General features: G+C 36.1%; 1 protein-coding gene across 1 annotated transcript in view; it reads right to left on the bottom strand.

Moving 5' to 3' along the window:
* LOC103059264 (probetacellulin) overlaps positions 1-18,829 on the bottom strand; it is a 32,713-nt gene extending 13,884 nt beyond the window's left edge. Inside the window, exons 1-5 of the mRNA XM_025169299.2 lie at positions 16,567-18,829; positions 10,313-10,411; positions 4,168-4,285; positions 2,442-2,588; positions 788-895 (exon numbers count right to left, since the gene is read on the bottom strand). Of these exons, the coding sequence (XP_025025067.1) occupies positions 790-895; positions 2,442-2,588; positions 4,168-4,285; positions 10,313-10,411; positions 16,567-16,612 (516 nt within the window). The 5' untranslated portion in view covers positions 16,613-18,829 and the 3' untranslated portion in view covers positions 788-789. The remainder of the gene's footprint in view (positions 1-787; positions 896-2,441; positions 2,589-4,167; positions 4,286-10,312; positions 10,412-16,566) is intronic.

Below are 18,829 nucleotides of genomic sequence, written 5' to 3'. Positions count from 1 at the left end.
CAGGGCTTTTGCAAGTATTGGGAGAATAACTTTTCAGTTGCTTTCATCTCCCTTTGCAAGTCAAGGCGAGCAGAGAGCAAATGTGCAAAATCCCTTACTATGGCTTGCAAAATGGGAGAGGCAGCCAGTGCCAGTCAAGCAGGTCTCTCTTTATATGGCCTATATGGATACTGACATTGAAATGACACTGCTGCACATGTTCTGAAGGGCCCTTTTTTGCTGTCATCATAACAAAAAATAATCCTTATTTTCTGGTTTAATTTCATTGTGCACATTCTCAATTAAACATATACAGTGTAACTTATATAAATATATTCCGTTTGAATGTGATGATTTTTTCCTCATTATTGTTTTCTTCTATATGAAAGAAAATAATATTTATGAAGAAAAGAAACCCTCAATATAGAAAAATATCTTAAGAAGCAAAGTAAAGCCATGTCCTAATTACATCTCTCTCTGTCAGTATCAGGTATATATATTTGGGTAAACAAAGGAGATTATAGCCACTATATCAATAATTTGAGATGCATGTCAAAACAATCAGTTAATTATGAATGATTCACATGTGCACATAGAGAAATACTGCTGTCCCATTACATGACCATAAAACATTGATTCAATAACAGTAATAACAAATCCATTAAACTAAAACAAATTTACATTTAAAGAAAAAAATTATGACTCCAAATTAAGTTAATTAATTTTGGCAATAAAAGAGATTAACTAACCCTACATTAGGTTTGTATTCTTGTACTTCTAGCATGTAAAATTTCAGAGCTTTCTTTACCTTCATGCAATATCCGTCTCAAGAATATCATCAGTTTTAATAGGCTGCCGTTTATCATATGTCCTGGTTTCCTCCTGTTTCCTCTTTCTACGTTTTTTTCGACAATAACTTTGAAAGGAAGTTGAAAATTAAGTCTATGAGTCACAGATTCATAGTGCAAATTTGTTACCTATGATCAGAAATTATTTGATCTGACCAATATGCACATTTTGTAAACAACTGATTTCTTATAAATCTGGAAAAACAGTGCAAGGTTTTCTCTATGAGGAAGGAGAATGTTATCGCCAACTGGAATCAAAGGAGAGCAGCACCTGCATTCACGTGAACTCATATGCAGCTGTGTGATCTGAGACTTCCTTTATTCATCTCCAAACACATGGAGCCCTGTTCTTGTCTCAAGCAAGCACAAGGTCTGCCAGCTGACTCTATGGAGGTCAGAGGGAGTATGGGAAGGACTGCACACATGGCCCTATCCTCTATCCACTGCCACGTCCTCATACATTCAAAAATACAAGAGTAATAATAAAAAATAGTCTTGTATTTTTAGTCGTTCAATTTCAGCTCACTGAACCACCATTCCCAGTGAATGTTCATTAATGGTTTTGTATCAACCTGGAGGGGTTTCTTAAGTGGAGTGCCGCAGGTCTTGGTTCTAGACTTTCTGGTCTTCAATATTTTTATAAATGGCTTGGATGAGGACTTAGAACAAGGCTGGGGAAATCTCTTCCCCTTCAGATATTGCTAACCTATAATTCCTAGCAGCTCCAGCCAATATGGTACTGAGGAATATTAGAGATGCCATTCAGCAACTTATACAAGGTCACATGTGGTCTATCAGGCTCAGAAAGAAGGCTACCAAATATGCAGTTGAAGTTGGGAGGAATAACTTAACCCACAAAAAACAAAATCAAGAATCAGTATATACTGTTAAGTTGTAAAACTGAGTCAATAAAAATAAATAACTGTAACATGTTTTAGGTATAAAAAATAAAGTATGGAATGGGGAAAGTGAAGCTTAGCCATATGAATGGGAAAAAAATCTCTTAGTTCATTGTAAGTTGAACCACCATGCTTAGACAAGATCAAAGGCTTCTTTAGTCCTGTTATGGGTCACTCATAACAGGATGTAAGTCAGCAGTATGATGCAGCTATTAAAAAGCTATGGTAACAGAAAGTACATTATCCAGGTTACACAGAATTTATTATCTATTTCTCTGTCCATTTTTGTATTATATTAAAAAGAATTACATGGAGTTTACCATGGAATACCATTTCTTTACAGCAACAGAGTAACAGAATGATTGTACTTATACCTAAAGGTATCTACCCACTGTGAAAAAAAATAGATGTGGAACTATTTAATTTAAGAAATCTCTTTTTGTGTTCTTTTGACAGCTTTATATAAAGGAACAATATTGAAGAATATATTGGATCCACATAGCTGGGATTGAGGATGAACCTTTTATCTCAATAAAGAATAGTAAATTCACTTTTACTTTCTTTGTACATAGAGGGTGTGTGTGTGTGCGCGTGAGTGTCTTATACTGGAAACTTCCAAAAGGTACAATTGTTAAAGGCTGGTTAACTTAATAGCTACATCTGTACTTTCATGATAATACACACAGAAGCCAAACTTTCATTTGGGTCTACTTACTGAGTGCAAGTGCAGATACATGCAATCAGGATGATAAGCAATACCATAACAGCTATCAAAGAAACCACCACAATTTGACCTTGATCTCCTCTTAGATAAAATAAGTCCAACCGCTCGCATCTTTCCCCGGTATAGCCTCTCTCACAGCTGTAAAGAAGATAGAAAAAATTACAAGTTAAGATTTTTTCCTTCAGGGTTAAAGTCTACTTCTGCAAACTGGCACCTATCGCAGGTACGCACTTCTGCCTAGAGCAATCTTTCCTAACCTGGTTCCTTCTAGATGAGTTGGACCACAACTCCCATCATCATCAGCCATGCCAACTGGTAATTATGGGAACGGTAGCCTGACACAATTGAAAAGTATAGATTGGGGAAGCCTTGGATAGACATGCATATAAATTGCAGATGCGGATGGATCCCAGGGCTTGAAAACTACCACCCAATGGAATTCCTGATTTGCAGGGCAGCAGTTGCATTTGGGGAAATACCATCAGAGCAACACATCACAGAAGAAAGCAGTTCCAGTTTAAATCGTACCCAAAATGAGTAATTTTTTCTGTTGTCAGAAACTTAAAAATAAGGATAAATAGTAATAAATAAAATAAAAATAAGGACACCCAGCTACTTTTCCTGTGGCTGAATGTTGCAGTGGAATACTAATTATAGTCAGCACGTTATCAGGAACCTTCAGTTGTCTTTACTGAGGATCTCTGATAATATTTTAAAATTTGACGTATCTTGCCTTTCTGTCGGTCAACAATCCTTGAAGCACTACCACTACCACAGTAGTAAGTAATGGAAAAGATGTATATGTATGCATCCAAGTAAAACACAATTGTAAGATCAGAACAGATTTAATTATCCCCACTACCCTACAAGCAGGTAGATGAAACTTCATTAATGAACTTGTGCTAACTTTAACGCTAAATATTTTTTTAAAATCTTGTGCATAGGATCTTCCAGTTCAGCAGTTACACAATACACTCGTTGAAGGAAGACAGAGGATATGTACAAATTATAGGTTGTACCATAGATATGATTAAGTACAGGATTTTGCAATACCAAAACCAAGATATTGGCATTTTTTTTAATTTGAGAAGAAAAGTAATTTAAAAGTTATAGCTCGTAACCTTAAAGAAGTGGTTAAAAATCAGGATGCTCACTCCACCTCATCTTATTTATTATTTATTTATTTATTTATTTATTAAATTTATATGCCGCCCATCTCCCCCAGACGGTGACTCCAGGCGGCTCACAATTAAAATCCAAAACAGTAAAAACAGTAAAAAAAAGAAATATCCATATTAAAATTAGCCAAAAATAATTCTATATAACTTCACTCTCATCAGATTCCTCATATGCAACCTCTAAACTAGGGAGATTCTTCATGGGCATTCTTCATGCAATGTAGAGCCCTGGCTAAGATATGTTATTAATTTCTTAATAAATAATAAAGTTTTAGCAATCATCCTTCCATAGGGAAGATTTTATCTACTCATCAACATTAAAGACAACCTGGAAGGGATCCATAATTGAAAGACATTCACAACTGCATTATGATTTTTAAAATAAGAGTTCATATAGTATTCACTCCAGAATTGGAAGAACAGCTGAAAAGAGCAGCTTCAAATATGTAATAAGCCATTAGCCAAATATTTCCAAAGAATCTGTCATGCTCAGGTTTAGCTCTTGGTAAAGGCATGAGTTTTAGTGCTTTGGGACCTACATGCAGGCTGGGATTTGTACTACATCAACATAGCGGCATCTTCCCTTGACACAGAAGTACTTGTACTCCTCAGGACATTCAGAAAAATGCCCACTCAGTCTCAAATCCGTGGTGCCATCTAGAAATCAGAAAATGAAAAATATATTAGGTTCTACCACAAAGACAATTTTGCACCTGGATTATTTGTGACAAACATTTTCCTGCTCTGCTATTTTTAATAGTTTCCTCATTTGGAAAATGTTTCAGTGATGGTATTGTTAATGCTTTGCATGTCACTCTGAGTGGAAAATACCATATGAAGCTGAGCATTGCTGTCTTCATTCCAATTCAGTGTCCCATTCAAAGGTGGCAAATTGGGTTTTCAGAAGCAATGTTCTCTTACAGATTTGAGGGGAACTCACAAAGAGCAATGGCCTTTAGAGAATTTCTTGCTTTTACTTCAACCTCAGCTATCACCTTCCTCAAAGACAAAAAAGCCACTAGTTCCCTTAAAATGTTAGATAAATCTCTCTTCCAAATAACATGATATAGTGACCTTTATTTCTTGGGTAGGAATTTTTGTTTGATCCCAGAATTCAAGTTGAAAGTTCTCAGTGGAATCAGTGGATGAAACAGGATTTCTAACACAGAGAATTAGTGTATTACGAGAGATTTCGAACAGAAACTTTCTATGTTCAACTTATATTACAATTGCAGGAGAGATTAGTTTCAATTGGTCTGATGTGGATTTTAGGAGCTACATAATAAGCACGTTTTTGAAATGAGAGTAAATAATGAATGATTACAAATTGCAATCTATCCCAGAAGGAACTTTCTTACTCCCCCACACTAATGCATTCATGTCTCCATATGTATTAGGGAGCTTTAAGAAGTGGCATAAATTTCAAATGTTTTTATCACTGACTTGATGCTGGGGCAACTTCAGCTATATTCCACTGAAACACTATACCACCAGTAGGTTCCTATCCTGCCATAACTTTTCTGTTAAATTGCCCCCAAAAGGAGTAGCAGGTTTATAACAAATTCAGTATTCCTAGGGGTGGGGGGTGGAGCAGGAATGGGGCAACTTCTGGTTTTCTAAGTTCTGCCACAGGAACTTTTTCAAAAGGCAGGCACAATATGAGTTTTCATGTAACATCATTAATGCCAAAAACCAAAAATTAAAAACAATTGTTTAGTTATGTGAAAAGTAATTTAACACTGAAATGTTAAAAATAATTAACATTGCCAAAATTTCATGTGAGAGCACAGTTCTTATGAGACTGGGCTTCTGAGGTTCACATGATAGATAGACAGACAGACAGACATAGTGGAGATCAGTAGACACAATCTAGTCATAGAATCCTAAGGCCACAAGTGCCATGTTGCCTCTTCCATTCAATGGAGTTATGCAAAAGCCCCAAAGCCCCAAACAACTTCACATCTCCTTCTGTCCATACTGTTTGATAACATATACAATTCAATTTGCAAATAATCACAGTGTGTTCCTGCCCTGACAACAAAGCCACAATTTGGTTCAGTTTCAATACTAACCCCATACCACATGCCCTTGTTTTTCTCTGGCAGTTTCAAAGCGGCTTCAATAAACAATTTAACAATAAGCAATATGCTTCTTAAATGTTATGCCCTTACATTTAAGTGGCCTCATCCTTTAAAAACCTTCACTGGATTTTTGAAAAATCTACTTAGATATTATCAAGAAGTAACTGCCAACTCTTCTGGATGGCAAATAGATATCAGTTTATAATCCTTCCCTAATAGAAGGTCATGTGCTATATGTTATTATTACATTTAGCATTACATAAATAAGTGAATACATTCCAAATCTTATTTTTAACTGGAGAACACACTTTAAAAAACCTTGAAAATATATTGCTAATATCTGCTTAGGCCAGTTTTATGGAACTAGTTTAAAATAATTTCAGCCAAACCATTTATAATACAGGATCTGAAAACCGTACTATGAAATCTGTACTCTTGCAATTGACAACACAAGACAATTTAAATTAGGTATCTTCTATTACAGGAATGATCATCAGAAGGTTAATGCTATTACAAAAGAACAATTAGCTGTGCAGATAATGTTACTAGGCTGGATACTGAATAATAGTTTGTTAAGAATCCACACAGTGACAACCACAGCAGACTGGGTTTTCAACAAAGAAGGCCTTTCCCTTAAATTGAGTATTTTCAAAAAGCAGCAGAAAAGCCAGAGTTTTGCAAAGGAAACTATCAGAGGGGTGGTGTGCTACATGAAAACAAATCTGACCCTCTCACTAGTGGCCAATGTTTGAAGAAAGCTGAGGAACAACATTAGAACCAATACACCCATGCTAAAAAAGTAGAATGTGGCTATTTTCTACAGAAGATGGATTCATCATGTCTTTCTTATATGAAATGTGAAACTGTATATAATGTAGTCCTTTCATTCAAACATCAACTAAAGGAGACAGGCCCAGTCACCAATTAAGGATTCACTATTAAAAGGAAAAGCCAGCTTAAAACAGTGTGATATTCTGAAAAACATAACTTTCAACCAGGGTGATATCAGTTTGGAATTCAATATATCCACTGGCCTAGACTATATTCTGGAAAGGAAACTACAGTTTTGACAAAGACAATTAAGAATCACATTTTAACCTTTGACAAATATTTTTATTTGCTTATACAAGCATTTGCTTATCACCAACTTGCAAGACTCTAAGGCAGTTTACAATGATAAAGCATAATAAATAAAACAATTGCCAATTAAAACTACAATTAAAAGCCATCAGTTCTGTCCACCTGATTGAGGTTCAACACCAAAGCCCCTGCAGAAAAGCGCTGTTTTTACAGCTTTCCTAAATGTCAACAGGGTGGGAGCCATCCTGATCTCACAGAATAAGCTCTTCCAGATGGATGGAATTATTTTAACTGAAAAATCTGCTGATCTAAAGAGTTAGTTTTAAATTTTGAAATGTGAATAGGTTAAAATATTTGGAAAGAGATAGAGTAAACAGAAAGATATGGAGATACCAGTCTGACTACTGATTTATAATTTCAAATAAAACTTGTATTTACAGAGTTTACAAAATACAGAGTTACTAATGATTAATAATACTGTGAATGAAAAGATAAAAATGATTAAAAGATGGGATTGTGCAAACACTTGGAAATGTAAGCTTAATTTGGGACATTGCAAAAGATGAAAGAACGTAATACAGGAATTATAGCTATAGGTAAGAAATAAATTTATTTCATAGAAGATGCTCAGAAAGATGGTAGCATTTCTAAATACTCAGACAACGAATGAACTAATCATTATTTATATATAACTTGTTTCATGACTCTATTACTGTTTACTAAAGAGGAAAAAAATTAGATTTTTTCCTCTTTTAGATTTATGAAAAGTTTACTGTCAACCTCTCTAGGTAGAGCAGACCAGGAAATCAACTCCACCAGAAGGCTAAACCTACTTTTATTGAGATTGGCTATAATAACAGAATCTTGCAAGTCTGATGGTGCTGTACCTCCTCCTGCCTCTTATAGTTCAGTTAATTGGGGAAGTGTCTGAGCTACTTCTGAATGCTATCTGGTAGTTCTGGACTTCAAAAATGCTTCAATCCCTTTTGCCTAGGTAACAGCTTCTGCATATCTCCATCAAGGTCATCCTCCTTACTCTCTCCACTTATCTTCAGAGGTTTTTTTGGAAGTTCCAAATTATTGTGAAAATAAAACCAGGTAAGAAGACAACATTTCACAGAAACACTGTATGACAAAATCTCTCATAATCTACAATCCATAAAATGATAAGGCTGAAGATGTGCCCTGAAATGGAGTACTATTATAAAAGCTGTGGCATCAAAATTGTATGATCTCAGACTGGAGATAACATATTGCAGAAAACATATATAATTAGATCTTGCAGAAAAGGAAAAAATGCATGGATTGGAAAAAATGTTTTTGAAAACAGAAAACATGATGGAGAACATTAAGCTGGGTTCAAAGAGCAATATCAAAGCAGATGCAGACAAAGATATAATACTCAATACATTAATTAGTTTATCATATTTATATAGCTGCCCATCTCACATAAAGTGACTCTTTAATAGCACAATCTTATGCATATCTGCTCAGAAATAAGTTAAAAAAGCATAAAAACTGGGTTGAATCAAATGAAACTCCCATCAAGTCCAACAGTCTGTTTCTTCATTTACTAAGTTGCAGAACATGAATGTAATGCCAAAACTGCTACCCATGTTCCCCAACAACTTTGTCAAAAAGCTACTGCATCTATTATTGGAATTAATATGCAGCCATCATGATTGCTGACTTATAGCCATGAAGAATCTTTGTGTCCGTTTTTTAAATTTTCTTTAACAGCAATACAAGTTGGTGACCATCAGCTGTCTCAGTTTAAGGCTAGAATGGCTAACCAACAATCCTCACTTCTCCAAACTCCTGCCCCAATATGATACCTGGTAGGGCAATGAAAAATCTGCAATCCAACACCACGCTGAGAGAACTCCCACAATGCAACATTACTTACAATATTATGGAGCTGAAGGAAGTGGTACAGCAAGGACAGCTGACGAGTCCAAGCTGCAGAGAATGAGATATAAATAATGGAAGAGAGAAAAGCAAGGCAGAAGGAGGGGAGAGAGGCAGCTTTATATTGCAGTTAGGAAGACTGACAAGAACTACAGCAAGAGTTGGAAGGATATACAAATACCTACTGCTGAATAATGGATATTGAAATTAATGGAATAGGCTGAGTTGGTGAAACTCGCTGCTTTGCTCAAAGACAGGGCACTGTCTGACTTTGTCTCTAACTGGAAACCACTCTTAGACTTTTTGCCTGATACTCAAAAAAATGCAACTTTGATTTTGGGATTTGCTGATTGATGTTATACTTATAGAAATATCTTGTACAAATCATATGCATTAACCAAACAGATTAATTTTTAGGAATCTTTCTGAATATTAGATTAAAAACTATTTTTCACTATGTAAATTTTTAGATATTAGAGTAAGGGGTGAATATATTCTCTATCTATATCCATACCAAGAAAGTCGGAAGCTATTCTTTTTTTCTTATGTTCCCTTTTCTTCCCTCCCCCTCCTTTTTTTCTTTTCCCCCTTTTCTTCCCTTCCTTTTTTCTTTATTTTTCTGTATTTTAACTTTTTTGGAAAACACAATAAAATTTATATATATATAAAAAAAGAACTACAGCAAGAGTATTTTCCTAAAATTACTGGCAGATGTAAAATAAAAGAGATTAATCAAGCTGGGAAATAAGCCTAATGAAACTCTGAATTTGGGGAAGAATTAGGTAAGGCAAAAGCTGAAAGAGGTTTAGATCTTACAGTCTGCAGAGAGTCTGAATTGGTTCTCAGAGGTCTCATCAACAAAGAACACAAACCTATTTTTTCTCTGCCATTCTCTGCATGGCAATGATTATATATCTTCGATCATTTTGACTCTCTGTTCTGTTTTTTCATGGTTTATTTCCATCCTGACACATTTGAAAATTCAAAAACATTTGCATCCTCATTCCCAAGGATGGTTCTTTCTAAACTCAACTGTTTTCCAAATCTTGTCAACTCTCCCCAAGGTTTAGTTTAAAAGTTGCTTTTTGTCATGTAATCTTAATGCAGATGCTCTGTTTATTAAGGGATTATTAATTCAAAAAGCTATTGATGGTCAGTAACAGAACGTATGCATCTATTTTTCTTTAAGGAATCATTAAAACAGGATATATTTATAATTAACATATCATAAAATAAAAGCTTACTAATTGTGATTGGTACTTGCCAGTTTCCTAAAATGTTGTGCATTGTTACATGTAATTAGAACGGAAATTATTTATTCATTAGATTTCAGTCCCACCTTTATTCTGTATACAACTCAAGATGGCATACATAATGCTATCTCTGCCTATTTTCCCCTCAACAAATTTGTGAGGTGGGATGGGCTGAGAGTGACTAAGAGTCACCCAACCAGTTTCCACGCTTAAGGGACAACTGGAAATCACAGGCTCCTGGTTTCTAGCCCAGTACCTTAATCACATCAATTAATCAGTTAATTAATTCACTGTCTTGAACAGTTCCCCTCACTATTATTGAGAAATAATACCATTGTGAGGAATTATAATTCATCTGTTACCTGTACAAGTTCCATTCATGTAACTGCAGGAGATCTTCTTGGTTTCAGGGCGAGCTGTTGCATTTTCATTGCTAGTCACAGAGTTGAAAATGGCTACGCCTTAAGTTGGGGAGAAGAAGAAAAAGACAAATCATTTCAGAAGTATATTTCAAGTTGACTCAAATTACAATAATGCTTCCACTACTAAGTATGCACTTGCTTCTCCTTCCTAATGGTACATTTCCTGTTTCATTACTTTAACCCTAACAAGTAATGTGGGTTTTCCTATGCCTTAGGAAAATTTTCAGTTTGAAAAATTTCTGAATGGTGTACTGTAATACTCTATAGTTCTTATTTTACCTGTATTCAATAAAGCTTTAAAAAGTACCCCATATTGTTTGCCCTCAAGCGTATGAAGGAAAACTTCCAGGTAGAACAACGGTGGACTAACATGCCTTGCTAAACGGCAGAGACGATGCTGAGGCAATTATTGGCAGCCAGGCACTGCACCCGAGCCAATGGAGCTTCCCTGGACAAGGAGAAACTGAGAGATCACCCATTTGTGCTCCATGGGGCTGCTCCTTGAAAGATGCCTGGCAAGATCCAAAGGGATTTTGTCAGCTGCGCTCAAATAGAGCGCCAGGAGCTGGGGAAGAAAACAGCACACTCAAAGCCTTAATAAATATATATTTAAAACAAACAACAATAACACTGGCAATGTAATTGAAATGATGTTACATACTGTAGAAAATTTTATGTAAACATTTGAAGACAATAACAATTTTTCTTCTTTACTTAAATTGATAAAAGGTACTGAAAGTTGTTCATATTCTAATACGTTTTAGGAATACAAAGAATATGATATATTGATAACTTATTTCACTGAGGTTCTGTTAGAACACACACACACACACTCATTAAAATTGTGAAGAAGATAAAAACTAACAAGAACTAATATTTAGAGTAAAGATAAGAAAAAAGAAAAGGAAAGATAAGAAAAAGACAAAGATAAGAAAAAACAGAGTCAAAGGTGCAGTAAAAAGAAGAAAAAGAAGAAAATATAAAGAAATTACTTCTGATTTTCTTTTACAGCAGTTATAAGTATAAATGCAAATTAATCTCTTACTCTATGGTTACATCATGACTTACATTTTTTCTATAATCTATTTTTTTTCTAATCATCAAAACCATTTCTGTTTGATGCAAAAAGTCAATTAGGAATTTCCAATCAGCATTAAACTTAGACAATGTCTTTTCTCTAATAAAGCTGTCAATTTGGCCATCTCAGTAAGTTCCATCATCTTCACCATCCATTCCTCCATTGTGGATAATGTCAAATCTTTCCACCTTTGTGCATATAATAATCTCACTGCAGTCATCATATATAAAAACAAGGTTCCATGTTTTTTTCCCAACTGTTTGTCCATCAGTCCCAAAAGGAAAATCTCTGGCTTCAGTTGCATATTAGTCTTTAAAAACTTCTATATTAGTGTATGTAATTGACTCCAAGATTTCCTAGCTTTTTTGCATGTCCACCAAGCATAATAAAATGTCCCCTCTTGTTGTTTAGATTTCCAACGTAAGTTTGATGTACCTTTATACATTCTAGACAATTTTTATGGTGACATATACCAAAGTTACATCATTTTATAAAAATTCTCTTTAAGATTATAACATAATGTAAACTACATATTCTCCCACTGTTCCATTGTATATTGTAACCAAAGTTTTCAGCCCATTTTATCATTCATTCTTTCACTTGTTCTTATTTCAAATTTCAGTAAAGGTTTATACATTTTAGCAATAACATGTTCATCATTTGTACACAATACTATTTCAACCTCAGTCTTACAGTGTTCAAAACCAAAAGTTATTTTATCTACTTTAAATCTTTCTAATAACTGTACATAAGAAAACCATTGACAAGTATATCCTTCTGCCACCAACTCTTCTCTTGATTTTAACTTGCATTCTACTTGACCAAATTCTAGTACATCAGAGGTTCTGTTGCAACACTTCCCATTTTGATTGTTGTTACTTATTAATTCCATTTTTCACTGAGATAAGTCTGATTTAAAACTACTAGAGCTATCTTCTCTTTCTCTAAAAGTAGCTGCTTATGCTTGAGACTGATTTTCCAGAAGCTATGAAACTGTCAGATACACTAGAATTATGTTTACAATTGGTTTCATTGCTATTTACCAAATTGATCTTTTCACACAGAAAAATAGAATACACTACTATATATAAATTACCTAACTTTAGCTAATTTCACTGCTGAAAGGAAAGTTCCAACACAGGAGAGCAAACCACATTGGATCAGTTAATTTAATTTCTAAACGAGTATGTCTAAGACTAATCTCAAAGACACCTTTTTTTCACTAATACCAATATAGCCTTGCAAGTCAGCCTACAATCACTATTACTAAACAGTATTTTCATCACAGGAGGCCTCAAATAAACATTTAGAAAAGTTTCTTCAGCTGGTGGCCTGGAATTAATCCTCACTTCCCTTTATTAGCTCTTTCCAAAGCAGTTCATTTTTAAAAAAATCACTGCTAGGCTCAGACATACAGTATATCAACTGTACAAACCAGGTCCCTCTTACTAAAAACTTCCTTGGATTGGATAATTATGCCTGTAAATTATTTTTTTCCTCACCTTCCTCACTTACAGGGCACAATTGATATCCTTCTCATCCACATACTTCCAGTTTTGTTCTCTTGCACACTCTCCCACTGATTTACATGGGTGAAGAAGTCACTAAAAATAATAATAAAAAAAGATCCCTGGCAGTAGTGTTGTTCCGATTCCCACTAAGCAATGAGCAAAATGATAATTGGTGGCAATTTCAGGAGTACTCCTCTGCCTCTTATATCTGCTCAGAGTCCTCCTAGATTGGAACAGGATATAAACTCCAGTAAATAAATAAAAAGCTGCCAAATGTCAGCAAAAAATATTCAATATATTTAATATAATATAAATATTAAATGTCAGCAAAAATATTTAAGGCTTGAATTCTGCCTAATAAAAGAGTACTGTAATAAAAAGAGTCCATGGCACCAAATGACAGTTAATGTTTGCAAGAGTACATCAACCTTCTCCATCTTGTTGCTTCAGATACACTGGGACCATAGCTTCCAGAATTCTTAGCCAGTGTATTTAAGGAAAACTATGTTAGATTATGGGAGGTATTATACCTAACCCTAAGTTTGGTAACTTAAAATGAGAATACTCTTAAGAGCATGTTTACAAAGTGCTATAACAGAAATATAAAATTTGTCCCAGTTACGATAGATGAGCAGAAAAAAGGTACAAGTAACCTGGTAAGTTTCTGAAGGTTTGACTAAAATGCTGTGTATCATTAAACTGCTTAAATCTCACTTCATAAATGAAACAGTCTAATAAAACTCTTATTTACTGGTAAAACCCAATGAGTTCAACAGGTATTTAACTAAGCAAGGACTGGGGCTTTCAGAAAGGAGCATAATTCTAGCCAGTTTTCATTCTTTTGCTCAGACACCTGACATATTAAATATGAAAGGTTTGTTTTTTAAATGTTATTAGTTTGTAATATGTTTAAAATTTCTATGTGCGATATTAAAAATATATAGCAGATATAGGATTCAAAACAATAATTAGAAAACATATAAATAAGCAGTCAGCGTTGAAAGTAAGATAGTGAGGGAAAAATATTGAACTAGATATGCTTGAAACACAAAGCCAGAAATATGATCTACAGTTTAAATAAAATTATCCAGATTAAATTTTCAAAACAGGTATCTTTCTGAAATTTTGAAGGGTACATGAAACAACTAACAATGTAATGAATAAAGACGCTACCACATGTAAGGTTCAAAACAAACCCAAATACTGCTAACATCTCCATACCAATATCTCAAAACTACCAACACAACCTCAAAAAAAAAAAAAAGAATGCACTGGGCCCATACCATGCCTGAAGCTTTGGTAGATAGGCTACCAATTAAACACCCACAGCTGTACAACTAGTTTTTTGTTTTTTGTATGATGCAGCAGCTATCCATCTCCGCTGACTCAAAAAGTGCTAATTGGGATCAGATCATGTCAGTATTTGAATAGAGACAAGCAGGAAATCCTTAAAAAAAAAAATCTGAATCTTCAATATATTTTGCAATTATGCATCAATTGCTGTTTTGACATTAAAGAGAAATCTGGAGTCTAGGAAGATTAAGGTCTGGAACTTGGCTGTTAAGTTCTGGCTGCACGTAGCATTCACCTACTTCTCTGTGAGTTAAATGTTATTAGTTTGTAATATGTTTAAAATTTCTATGTGCGATAGGTTTTTCTCAAGTGTAATTAAGGTATAAAGGTGGAGTTACTCTGAATCTCTTTCTCACACTTCCCTCCTTCCCTGGAGTCAAGTCACAGCCCCGTTTCCTCCATTAATTGTTCTGTTGTCTCCTTTGTGTTCCCAAGGTCTGTTAGGCACTCCATCACAGTACCTGAATGTGAGATTCAAGAAATCTGTGGGTTGGTAGACTAGACAAGAAAGACTAGACAAAAAAGATGAAAAAACCATTCTAAAATGCAGCAAACTACTTCCTTGCTGTTGACAAAGAAGCAACAAGGAATGTGTCCATGTTGTCTCTGGGAGTTGAACTTAACTTGAGGGGCACTTTATATATTTTGGAACAGTTATAAAATGGGCATTATTCACCAGATGTAAGAAAAGACCTTTGCCCGGAAGTACACATTATTTCTAGCAAAGCAGGCAGACAACTGTGTCCCAACAAAGGAAGTAAGTAGGAACCGAAAGGCATGGATGTTTTTTCACAGGGTGTTTCATCATTAAGCTTTGACTACTAGTATTAAAACATTCCAGGAGTTCCAGAAAAACATGTAATCCAGTTAAACCACTTGCAATATCTCAAGGCAAATGCCAGGGAACTGGAAAAGATTCCAATATTTTAATCTGCTACCAATATGTGATGTTTAGTTAAATTAACTGGCAGAAAGTATCTTCCAAAGATTATTACTATCAGATAAACAAATCCAGACAAATGTTCTGTAATGTCAGTATGTTCAAATAACCCTAATTAATACATTGTAGATCATAAATTACACTGATTCTTTTTCACTGACAAACAGATACAATGTCATGGGTTTATAATGGAAAGTATTAACCAAGTAATGATTTTTAATTCTCTGTAATGTAATAGATGTTAGTGATATGTAGTGATATGATTGCAAAACTTAGTTAACAAACAGTATACAGTAGTTAAATAAACATATAGCCTCACATTATAGCAAAAACTCAAGCAAGAAATGTTACAAACTATTTCAGGTACATGTGATTACACCAGGACTAAGTCTTTCTTTAACCTACCGTCCTGGGTTCCAAGGCCCCTTAAAATAAACACACAGGCTAAAAATAGACACTTAGGTACTCTATTTAATGGGTATCCTGCCAGGCAATGCTGTAGCAAAGGCAGCCTAATCTAATTGATGATATACTTGGCACAGCGAAAAATCCTCCTGCTTTTATTTCCCCACCCGTGAAACAAATGTGGGTACTTAAGTGGCAGAAGCAAGACCTGACTTTAGCACTACAACTGAGGTCCAGTATGATGTAATCAGAGGTTTTTTCTCATCTTTTTTTCCATGCCCAAGGTGCCTTTCTATTAAGGGAAACTAAATATTAAATAAACAGAGCCTGCCTTTATCATTAAAGACCAAGGCTTTTCGGATGATGGAATGGATTTGACTGCATTCCAAGGGGGAAGGGATGAATTCTGGCCAACAGTAGCCTAAACTATCGTTCCACTGGGCTTCACAGCTAAAAAAACTGGCCTCTCTTCCCAGGCAACAGTTGCTGTTTCCTTGCTAATTGTATGAAAGTCACAGTCGCAAGCGCTTTGCTGTTCGAGTAGACAGAAGACGCGGGTAAGTTACCGACTATTTTTTTCTAGTGGGGTTCTTATCCGGAACAAGCAGGAACACTGCAACCGAAGCTGGACCTCCGGGGGCTTTGCTTATTAACTTATAAATTGCATGGAAATTCCTGCCAGAAGAGAGGAAAGCTAGCAGCGGGATTGAGTTACAAATGCCATTCTCTTTTCCGGCAAAGAATCCTGTGCACAATAACTGCATGACCCTACGTTAGGAAAGGGCGCACCTGTTGAACGTTTGCCTGTCGTGAAACTACCGAAAGGTGCTCTGTGCAGGAATAGCAGCAGGTAACCTGGAGCCCACCCGACAACCGCGGTAGGTGCAAGGGAATCGTCAATCCTCACCCAGGAGCAGCAGCGGGCCACCACGCAGGAGCGCGTCTGGGGCCATCCAAACCGGCCTTCACCTCAGCCAACAAGCGGACTGCACCAACCTACGCGAAGCAGCCTCCCGCCGCCGCCTGGAAAAGTCGGGAGGCGCCGCTGAGACGGAAAGGCGTAGCTCTCTGGCAACCTGAGACGGGGCTTCCCCCACTGCTGCTACCTCGCTGCTGGAGAGCGCAGGGCGCAGCGCTCGCCGCCCGTCCGCCTTGACGCGCCGCGCGGGAAAAAGCCTCAACCATCCCGCCCGAGCACCTCGCGCCCTGGCTGCTCCTGCCCCAGACGGGGCGGGGGTTGGCGTCACCCTCTTTCCTTCAGGGATAGAGGGAAGTCTTTCCCTCGTCCCACTTCTTGCTGTTGGGGCAATTAACGCCAGGGCTCAGCGGACTCCCGAAGACTGCCAGAGCGATCATATCAGGCGCAAGCTTAAGGGGGGCCAAAAAGACAGAACCAAGGATGCCCTCAGTTGGCAGGGGCGGGGTCGACCCCTACTTGCAATGGCGGGAGACGAAAGCGGTGGGATCCAAAGATCATGCCATGCCTAGGAAGAACAACCCAATCCACCTTGGCTGAATTACTGCTCAAATTATTTAAACTGGGGGCTTTAATGAAATCCATGAATCTGAACTGTGATTCCATCCTCCTTCAAAATTCCCTCGCTTGCAAAAGCTAACCCCTGCCCTCTTATTTGGCATAATAGGAGCATTTTTAAAAACTGCCCACCTACTAAGTCTACTCTGACTAGCTGCAGCTCTGCAAGGGCTGTCAGTTGTAGGCCTGATATCTGAGAGCTTTTACTGGGAAATTGGGATAGCCTCCTGTACTCAGAGTATGTTCGATCCCTGCAAAGCAGAATAAAATGAAAGATTGGCACTGCCTTCCTGGGTTTCTTTCACTAGCAGAAGCCTGCCTTAGGCTTAACTCAAAGAGTCAGAGCAGGTATGAAGAGTTCTTGTTTGCTTTAGTAAGAGGTTTTGTTTTTGTTTTTGTTTTTTTCATTCTGGCTGATCCTGTCTAGGCTCAGAAGCTGAGCAGGTTTGGGCCTAATCAGTACCTGGATGGGAAACTGCCAAATACACCAGAGCTGTAGGCTGGATTAGGAAAACAAAAATCATCCCAGAAGAGGCAGTGGAAAACCACTTCCTCTTTTATTGCTAAATAAACTGTGCATGAAGTCATCAGGATTCAAGAGCAATCCCAACAATACTTCACTTTTATTTTGGGGAAGGTAGGAGTACCTTGATTCTTCAGACTGGAATTATAAAAAGGCTTTTCTGAAAGAACCCCTGGGTGACTGCCAAGACCTACAGGGCAAGTGGTGCAATTAAAAAATGTTAACATTCCACATGGTTTGGGACCTGAATAATAGAGATTTAAAAAAAAAAAAAGGTATCTGACACTATATATTTACAGCTGTAAACTCCCTGCCTCTTGGGTCAAACTTATACCTCTATGTGTGTATGTGTATATATATATTTAACAATAGTAAGAACTAATACAAACTAAAGTAGAACAAAAAAGAAGAAAGAGAAAGGGAGATATAAGAGAAAAAGCTAAAAGTGCAAAAAGAAGAAAAATAGGGAAAAAAAGATACAAAGAAGTGGCTTCTAATCTTAACACCAGTGATAAGTACAATTATATTTTAACCTCTCCCTCTAAAGTTACATCATGACTCTCTTCTTTCTATAATCTGTCCTGTCTAATCATCAAAACCATAAATCACAAATTCATTTTTTTCTTCTTTACACAAAAAGTCCATAAGGGGTTTCCAGTCACCAATAAGTGTAGATATCGTCTTAAATGTCAAGTCAAACTTAACTCCTGATTATTCTCAAACCAAATAATAATAGTCAATACAGAAGTCATTATATTGCACTGCTAATCAAGATAAATATTTAGTGCACTATTAGCCTAAACCTAACCACATTTCTATGTAAAGACATATCACCGGATCAGTCTGGATTTATTAATATGGCAAATATATCAGAACTGCACTAGCTCTGCAGACTTTTGAATTTTTTAAAACATATGATAAACTATAAGTTGAATTCTTTTTTTTAAAAAAAGTATTAATAGAAATTGGATTTAGACATCAAATCATTTGTATAATTAAACAGTTATATTCATGGGCAAAAACACTAATTTGCATCTATGGATTAGACACAGATGCTTTTATATACATAAGACCACCAAACAAGGATATCCACTCTCACCTATTTTGTTTGAT

The sequence above is a fragment of the Python bivittatus genome, unplaced genomic scaffold, assembly GCF_059951505.1.
Source record: "Python bivittatus isolate LINGU-HERP-01145 unplaced genomic scaffold, Pbiv_v1 ctg000000_np1212, whole genome shotgun sequence".
Taxonomy (NCBI): domain Eukaryota; kingdom Metazoa; phylum Chordata; class Lepidosauria; order Squamata; family Pythonidae; genus Python; species Python bivittatus.
Note: the sequence above shows the minus strand (reverse complement) of the source record. Positions and strands in the feature narration are given on the sequence as shown.